Below are 9,742 nucleotides of genomic sequence, written 5' to 3'. Positions count from 1 at the left end.
AAAAAAAAAAAAAAAAACAGAAAGAAAGAAAGAAAAAGAAAACCTAAATTTAATTCTTTCTCTAACTTAAACCCTCATGCTATCTTTCAGAAGATGGAAAAGAACTGAGTAGATGTCAATATGGTACAGTGGAAAGCATTTATGTTTTGGAGTCAGGCCTGAGTTTAAGTCCTAGCTTTGTTACTTTATAGCAGTGTGACTTTGGGCAAATTATTTAACCTATTTGAGCCTCAGTTTCCTCAGCTGTTAAATGGTATAATAATACCTACCTCATCGGATTGTTGTGAAATTTAAAAGAGATTATGTTTGTAAAGCACCCAGCACAGTGCCTGGAGACAAGACACATACATAAATATTATAATACAAAGCAAGATGTGTCAAATGCCATATGACTGGTATGGACGAGATGCAGAGGAAAGAGGCTGGGGGTGATCAGAGAAGGCATGGAGAGATGGCATAGCTGAGCAGAACCTTGAATGATGAGCAGGATGTCCGTAGATGGAGATGAGAGGTGAAGGCCAGCTCGGGCAAAAGAAATAGCATGGAAAGAAGTGTGTAAATAAAAATGGCAAGGCGAGTGATCTACTCGCAGTATACTGTGTGGAAGGGAGAGTGGGAAACAAAAATGAAAAGATAAGGAGGGAGGATCTTAATGGCCCAGCTCCTGGGGAGCCACTGAACATTTTTGAGCAGGAAAATTACATAATCAGAGAGGGATTGGGCAAGGAAAGATAGCATGAGCCCTCTGAAAAACAGAGGGGAAATCCAGAGCAATGAGCAACTGGAGTAGGTACCTGGGGAAGGGAGGTGGAGAGAATCTAAGGTGAGATTGTCATTGCAAAAGGGTAGGGAATGAATACAAGATTCACCTACTTTATGATTTTGCCTAGGGACAGTCCTGCCTCTGAGTACCTTTGGCAAGAGGAGACAACAAGAAATAGTGTCAGGTCATATGCATTTGTCACACTGTGGGTAACAAAACAAGGCATGAGTTAAACAAAGGGTCTTTTTTTAACTTAACCCATTGACTGAATATCACAGCACAATAACTAACACTTGGCTACTCCTGTTTTTCACTTCATGCGTAACAGATTGTTGAGTTATATAATTCTAATATGGCGTTAACGCAAATTTTGCATTCAATTTCCCTGTGTCTCTTTCCATGAAGGTAAAAAAGAAATCAATTTTGCTGCTCTGTCTAGTCCCCTTTATACTAAGCTAGAACCATAAAATTATCATTATATAATCTCCAAAATTATGGCATGTTTACAAACTCCAGAGTCACACAAAAAGTAAAGTATCTTGAAACAAAATAAAAATGTCACACCACATAAGCAGAAAAGTGATGTTTAATCCTGTCACTTACTTTCAAAAAAAACCTTTCTAGACTCAGAAATATTTTCCATTTTCAAGTTCACATTATTTGTATATTGGAGTTGTTTATAATTTATTTAAAACAAAATGGGGCATTTTTGTCATTTTCAATAGCAGCTAGGTTTTGGCTCAGTATTTCAGCCATAATAGGATATTTTTAGGGCTTCCAGACAGAATCTGTACTACAAGAGCTCACTATTTTAGAAGAGTTTTAATGTTTTATTGGAGTAACTAATGTATCTTTATTTTTAATAAATGTGGGGGATTTAGTGAGACAAATCAGTTGACTTAGGAGCTAGATATTTTATATTAATAGCTGTAAATGCTTCGGTTATATCGAGAGGTAATAATTATGGAAATACTGCTTACAGTGTACGCATCAGGGAGTAGGCATTTCTACTTTAGAAAATTCCCTAGACTGTAACACTTGGTCTTATCTGGGGAGCAGAGAATCATTGACTATAACAAAGCCAATGAGAAGAGGGGCTGACAGAATTGTTTTATCATTTTTGAAACTGTTTTTAGACTGTAAGGTAAATGCGGATCAAAAAGTTTGAGTCAGGAAATTTTATACAAACTGATACAGACTGAAATTCCTAGGAAATTGGAACATTGATGTTTTAGGCTAATATTTTTCCTTTTTTAAGATCTGCCTTGATACCCATCTGGATGAAATACAAATGAATAATTATAAGGATTTCCATTCTTCTTTTATCAGATTTAAGAAAACACTTTAGTAAAGATTGTATATTTTAGTAAATACTGGATTAGCACAAGTTGAGTTCAGAAAACTAAAGAAGACAAAGATCATAGAGTTTTTTGGATGTCATTCCTAAAGAGTTTATTTCTTGCAACCAATTTTAACAATATTTACAACTGTTAGCCAGTTATAATTAAAAATTCAATAAATACAATAATATAACTTAAAAGGTGATATATATAATAGGGGCTTGAAAATTATGATACATTATAAATATCTAGGTATTGCTATTGAAGTGAAATTTCTCTTAATTTGCTTATATTTATTTAGCAGTATTTTTATTTAGAAAACATGTCCTTTAGTGAACAAATCATGACGTGAAATTATGTGTACATGTGGAAAATAAAAATTTACAAATTTATAAAAATCTCTGACTAGAAAGAAAACTAAAAATGAATTTCAACAAAATGATAAAATGTTGGGGTGGTATAACTATAAATGATTTTTCTTCCTTTCATACTTTTTGTCTGACAGTTTAAAGTTATATATAACAATAATTACTTTTATAATGTGTGGGGGAAAGCACTTTATATCCTCTATGACTTGTTTTAAAATTTTATTTATTTATTTATTTATATTTATTTATTTATTTTTATTTCAAGGTATTATGATGGTACAAACATTTTGGTTACATTTTATTTTAAATTTAAGACAGGCGTAGGGGGAAGGCATATCATTTGTGAAAGTAATATAGATCAAAGGCTTGACTCAGAAGTAAGCTTGAAAATGTCACCAGGCTTTAGCTTTTCTGGGTAAACAGAATACAAAAGGGGTGGGCTGGAATCGGGGTGCTACAACCAGAAGGGACAAGGTGAGAGTGAGCAGGAGGTCAGTAGTAAAGACTTAAAATACAGGGTTAATGATACAGTGTTTCTAGTGGTAGAAGCCAATAAGAATTCAGAAATCCAAACCACATACTGGCTGAGAAATTGAGGGTCTCCTTTGTGACACCAAAGTATGGATATCCAAGATATCCAGAGGAATCAAAAAAAACATCAATGACCAGAAAACCAGTAGATGGCCAACATTAAGTCAAACTTTTGGCCAAAGAAAGAGCTTTTAACATTCTTCATGTTAAAGGAGGAACTAATCCTAGGAAAAAATATACTCAGAGGAAAATTGGTGGCAGGTTATTAATTCACTTGCTAAAAGGGCTTATTAGAGAATAAATTTTTGACCTTTGTAAGAACCAAGTGGTAGAGTTTCACTGGGGAACAGCTCTGGCACAGTCTGGGGACTATTGAATGGTTTGTTTCTCCCAGGAGAGGCAGTCAACCATGTAAGGCAATGGCCTGCTCTCACCTGCTGAAGGGATGCTCCCTGGGCTACTGAGCGGCCATTCATTCTCTTGAAGAGAAGAGGAGGGACAAATTAGATAGTAAATAAGGAAATTCCCAAAGTCTATTCAGTCTTGAGGTAAGACAAAAAAGAAAAAAAATCCTGGTTAATCCTACTATAAAAGGTGCCAACCAATCTGTGAAATGGCTCACACTATGCTAATTTTCATAATTTCTGAATCTGAGGAATATTTTTATTCCAAATTATATTTGATTAGTTAATATCATTCATCAGAACTCCTTTCCCTTCCCTTTGCTCCTGTGATCATCCCCCTTGTTTTTTTCTGACCTCTCAGAAAGCAATTTTTTCTTTGGCGTTAGTTGATTCAACTGCCTTTTAGATGCCATGCTCAGAGCTCCTCTGCCTGTGTATAGTAGTGACATTCACTTTCTGATCCCAACTATTATTTATGTCCTGGTGACTCCGGAATCCTTGTCTTAAACTCAAGTTTTTTTCCTGAATTCCAGACATGCCTTGCCAAGTTAAATCAGTAAGTTCAAGGCATGTTCACTACCTCCTTACAAGTTATCATTTCTTACTAACATTTTTTGATATAATATCCTGTCCTTCCTTTGCTCAAAACCTTCTTCCAGTCCATTGGCCATACCACTGTGTTGTGAGAATCGTTCTTGTCAGAGACAAATCTGACCATATTGTGGTCCTTCGTCTCAGTGGCACCCTATTACCTTGAGATAAAACATGGCCCACAGAACTATTCATGATCAAGTCCCTATGTGCCTGTTGATCTCCACAACTTTCTCATGTAACTCTAGACAAGAGCTCATCAAACTCAGGTACAGATATACGCTCATCCTGCCCTGGAGCATTACCTCTGGCTGGAAAGTCCCCATCACTATTTGTGGGAATATTGAAATTCTATTCTTCCAGCCTCAGACTACATGCCAGAGCCTCTTAAAGCCAGCTCTTTCTCCATGTAGCGTTAACTGCTGCCTTTGCTCAGCCCTCATGACCCGGGATGGGAGCTATTATGACCATGTTTTGCCAGGTGTGTCTCTCAGCTAGGTTCTTGGTCATATCCATCTTGGTATCTCCTCTTCCTAGCCCAGTGTTTGAAACATCACAGAGGCTTAATAAATGTTTGTTAAATGAATTAATAAATACATATATGATTTAAAGTAAATTTTGAATTTAGACTTTAAATTTATATGTGAAAATGGAATTAGAGTGCATTCTTAATTTTGCTTTATTTTATTAGTAAAATTTCCTTTGAAAAAATTTCAGCTGGACTCAAGTGAACTTCTAAAGATAACGTTTGGCCAGGCGTGGTGGCTCATGTCTATAATCCTAGCACTCTGGGAGGCTGAAGTGGGAGGATTGTTTGACGTCAGGGTTATGAGACCAGGCTGAGCAAGAGGGAGACCCCATCTCTACTAAAAACAGGAAAAAAATTAGCCAGGCATGCTGGTGCTTGCCTGTAGTCCCAATTACTTGGGAGGCTGAGGCAGGAGGATCGCTTGAGCCCAAGAGTTTGAAGTTGCTGTGAGCTAGGTTGATGCCATGGCACTCTATCCTGAGCAACGGAGCAAGACTCTTCTCAAAAAAAGGAAAAAAAAAAAGATAATATTTTAGCTCTAGATTAGTCAAAGAAATGGGGGAAGCAAGATGAATATTGGGATTTCTAAGAGACCTTTCCGATGCAGTGGGGAAGCCAGTGTACCTGAACCAAATCACAATCAGTGACCTAGAGGAAGCTGGAAAACATGGAGGCCTTTCTTCCCAAAATAACCAGCCCAGAATCAGGGTAAGGGAAGGACTATTAAATGTCATCTTGATAGCTTCAAAAGGTATTTTCAGGAATCAAGCAAATAAGATGCAGGAGATTAATCACTTTAAATGTGGCAAAAATAGAGAACAGAGAAGATTAACTGTTTTATGTGTGAGAAAAGAACATCAAGGGGAGATTTAATGTTGTTATTTATGTGCTATGTCATCACAATCTTTCTCTTTTTTGGTTTTTGCTAAAGTATTCTTGGCAGATAGAGATTTTTTTCCCCTTATATAGACAAAGAGAAGGACGAGACAGAAAGATGCCAACAGGCAAACACTGGAAGGCTGAGAAAGCCTACGACAGCACTGAACAAGCGTGGCTGAAAGGGAAGAAGAAGAAAAGGTATAATGTGATATAGCTGGCTAAAGGTCCTGAAGTCTTGGGAAAAAAGTTCTTGTCTGAGTTTGTCATGAAAACCAAAGTTTAGTTAATCTTTAGTTGATTACCATAAAAAAGAGGACAGAACATTATCATATTTTATGTAGGGGCATCTGTTTTTATCTTAACCTAAATGACTGAATTTCATAGATTTCAAGATGCAGGTTTTTTTTTTTTCACATTTTAGTATTTGTGAAATTGGGATTCACATAATAATTGATGGCATTTCCTAGTTTGTCAAGTTCTTTTTCTTTCTCTTTTTTTTTGGTTGTATTTAAAATAATACTTTATCTTTAATAGATGGTACCTTATAGTCAGTGATGTAGTATCTATAATGTTAAATCCCACCATAACATGATAAAGTAGGATGAAAAATATAAAATGCCGAGATTGTTACCATGGTAACCCTGTGTAGCATTAAATAGGGGTAAGTTCCAGGTACCTGGCTAATTGACCCATGGACTTCCAGGTCCTAGTTATAGTCTGGTACTACTTGGAGATTGTAAACTGTGGTTTACACATCTAAGAAGATGATTCTGATTGTTGTCACAGGCTAGGACTGCCACGACACTGCCAACAACTCCAGAAATTTCCCAGTTGGTTGATGCCCCATTTAGTTGCCTTGATCCACAGAGATTGGGTCCGGAGAAAACAGGGGCCATGGAGATCCACCATCAGCCTTTCCCCCTTGTAATTGCTTGCTGTAATCTTCCTAGCCAAAAGCCCCTCCTAGCCTAACTCCCCACCTCTGACTTTGCCCCAAGAATGTAAACTCGTTACGCCATCCTTTTCCTTGAGAACAGAGGCTAGGCAGAGAACTGGAGTTCATACCCAATTACCTTAATCCAAAATTACACTATTACAGGGATTTACACGTCTTATTTTTTACCCTTAGTGATCACAGATTAGTAAATATTGGGTCTAGCAGCTTTAAAATAGAACACTTAACTGAGCAAGAAAGTTTTCATGCTGAATTATTGAGAATTCAAGTTCTTGGGCCAATGGGAAATTTTCTTTTAAAATGAGAAGGGCCATTCACCTGGAGCCTGCTCTCTAAATTGTAGATAAAGTATAGAAAATAAACAAAACCACATGTAGTGGACTAGTTAACAAACCCAACTTGCAAGTGCTGACATGCATCATAACAGCCAACAATTCTTTTCAAGATCACACATGCAAAGACTCTCTTTCAGTTCAAGATTAAAAAGACTATTTGCAGAACCTGAACTTTCTTCCAAAGTCTTGTTAAAGAAAAAAATTGGACAACTAATTGCCAAGCACTGTTGTATACACAAAGAAAATAGTAGTGAACTACATAGACGATGCCCCTATCTTCATGGAAAATGATCTAAGATATCCTGAGTCTAGACATTATTACTAAGTTTTCTAAGTAATTCTTCAGATATACTATTTTAGAGGAATTTCACTTCAGTTTATCCTCAAAGTATTTTTGTTTCTAGTGGCTTAAGGTTACAGACCTTCAATTCTATATCTCTGAAACATAAACTTTCTATTGTTCAGTACTATACAATTAAATTGCAGCCAATATGGCTTCAAAGCTAATAGAAATGGTGCATTCCTGGATCTCATTGTCAGGTTCTTCTCATTTTAATAAGAAGAATATTGATTGGTGACTGATCAAATAGTTAATGAGCTAAGTGCACCATTCAGAGCAGATGGCTATTTTGTTGAGTTGTGTCTTGTCTTCCTCAGTGCTAAGAATGTCTCAAAGCAGGTACTTTACAGTAGCATTGGTGTCAGCCAAATGTTTTCAAGAAACTCAACAAAACATTCTGCTGCGAGTGTTCCCCATAAGCAGTAACCACAGGGATAAGCCTCTTTCTCTCTAGATTTTATGTAGCGTGTTTGAGATATGTTTCCCATTACTTCCAGAGCCATCTATGTGCCCTTTACCATCAATATTTCCCATGCCAATAGAAAGAAAGCCAAGAATCACCTTTTTCAACTTCAGTTAAGAGTGTGCCTGTGAGGTGACTCAAATTCTTCACCACTCTGCATGCCTGCGAATGACTGTGAAAGCACCATTAGTACCGATTCTGTCATTTCAAATACATTTTAATGAGTAGATACATTCTCAAATATGAACCTGTGAATAATGAGGATTGAATGTATCTTTTTTCAAACTGATAATGTTGTGAGTCTGAGTCTTTCACAAACAAAAGAAAATTTTATAAATGGCATTAATACCATTGTTTGTAAAGACGCTAAAAGTTACACAGAAGAATTTAGTAATGTCACCCTTCATATATAAATTACTATGTGGAAACCTAGAGGTTATCTACATTCAACACTATGGAGAGAGTATATGCAAATAAATTCCTGTTTCCTAATTCTTTGCTAAATTCTATAAGCCACCAATTGTGGCATTAGAATGCTTCTTCTCTCAAAGATAATTGCTTTGAATGATAGTGGAGAGTACTTGGACATGAGGAGTCCTTCTTATAGCCATTAAAGTTGCCCAAGCTCCTTTGGTATCCAAAATTTATTGCCATTATTTGCCAGAATAATAAAGTAAATAGTTCGTCTCTTTTCTCTTTAAAAACAGTATGTAATTTATCAGTTCTCAACAGTAACTCAATCTTTTCCTTGATTTCTAGCAAAAGTTCATGTTTTTCTTTATTTTTCCTTTATCTTTTTCTTTCATCTTCTCCATCCAAGCCCTCCTCTCCCTGCCAGCTCTTGGCTTTATGATTACATGACCTTCAAAAGAAAATTGGCTAGAAACTTGAAAACCACATAACGTTTCAGTGCTTTATGATTTGGAGAGTGATCTTATAAAAACATTAATATAATGTGGGTCAAAATTAAAATATATTATTTTCTATCAATATTGTTAAGGTATACTTTAAAGTAACTAAAAGAGTGGAAGTGGAATGTTCCTAACACAAAGGAATGATAAACGCTTGAGGTGATAGGTACTGCAATCACCTTGATTTGATCAATAGACATTGTATGCCTGTATCTAAACATCACATGTACCCTACAGATATATACAATTATTATGTACCTACAATAATTAAATATTAAAATATATACAAGATCTTCTACTTGTTTTTTAAAATATGTTTTATAATCTAAGTAAAAAATGCAGCTGGAAGATTATATTGGCAACAATTTTTTTTTTCAAATAAATGTATCCTTTAAAATAATTCTGGTTTGGAAAATAAACTGACATGGTATAAAATTGGAAATCAAGGGGTTAAAGCATTCTAGTCTTAAAAATACATGGCAAAGCTGGCTTTCAGGTTAAAAAGCCCTGAGTTGCATTGATTATATCATGATAGCATAATAATAGCTACTGCTTTAGCAATTATCTTTTACCAGGTATCGTGTTTAGTGCTTTGTCCTTGACCACCTCATTGAATCCATCCGATCACTAAATATGCACTCTTAACCATTCTCATTCTACTGGTGAGGAAACTGAAATGTAAGGACTTTCAAAACCTTGCCCAGTGTTGTCACTCAGCTCGGAAGTTGTGGATTTGTGATTTAAACTCTAGAGTTTGCTCCCTTAACCACTGAAGGAGAGTGCTTGGAAAATTATGAAGACAAGCACATAATATTGAGCACATCACAGTAACACACTTGATTTCTTACAATTCAGGAAGAATTATTATTCTCAGTGGGTGCATCAGAGATAGACTTAAGATTCATGAAATATTCACAGCCCGAAGCCCAACTTCCTTCTCTAAATGTTATTCTCTGTGTGCCATTCAGCACCCAAGGGATAGAGGCCTCTACTGGCCGAGTGACACAGTGAAGTTTTCCAACTTTGGGAAGCATTTCTGGTTTGTAAATGCACATAAATCAATTTCTCAGTTACCTACCCTGAAAAACAAACAAAGAAGCAGTTATTATTTAGTAACAAGACAAATGTAAACTGATGTTTTTGTACCTGCTGCTTTTGTTCTTGTTATTTTTATTATTATTTTGGTTTTGGCTTTCTTTCACTGGCATAGACCCGAAGCCAGTTACAGTCAATGATTTGCTTTCTGCAATACTAAATTATATTCCATTCTATTTTTAATGCCTACTCTGCAGATAGAGAATATCTTTGCCATTTTAGGCTCCAATGGAGTATG

General features: G+C 35.9%; 1 protein-coding gene across 4 annotated transcripts in view; it reads right to left on the bottom strand.

Annotated features, from left to right (window-relative positions):
- RBMS3 (RNA binding motif, single stranded interacting protein 3) overlaps positions 1 to 9,742 on the bottom strand; it is a 725,478-nt gene that overhangs the window by 119,159 nt on the left and 596,577 nt on the right. The window contains exon 8 of one of the 4 annotated variants that reach the window (XM_012644534.1): positions 874 to 912. The exons of the other annotated variants lie outside the window; for them this stretch is intronic. Coding sequence (XP_012499988.1) covers positions 874 to 912 — 39 coding nt within the window. The remainder of the gene's footprint in view (positions 1 to 873; positions 913 to 9,742) is intronic. 4 annotated transcript variants of the gene reach the window in all.

The sequence above is a fragment of the Propithecus coquereli genome, unplaced genomic scaffold (assembly GCF_000956105.1).
Source record: "Propithecus coquereli isolate 6110/MARCELLA unplaced genomic scaffold, Pcoq_1.0 Scaffold214, whole genome shotgun sequence".
In the NCBI taxonomy this organism is placed as follows: Eukaryota; Metazoa; Chordata; class Mammalia; order Primates; family Indriidae; genus Propithecus; species Propithecus coquereli.
The sequence above is the reverse complement of the archived record's forward strand: the minus strand, read 5'-3'. Positions and strand labels throughout refer to the sequence as shown.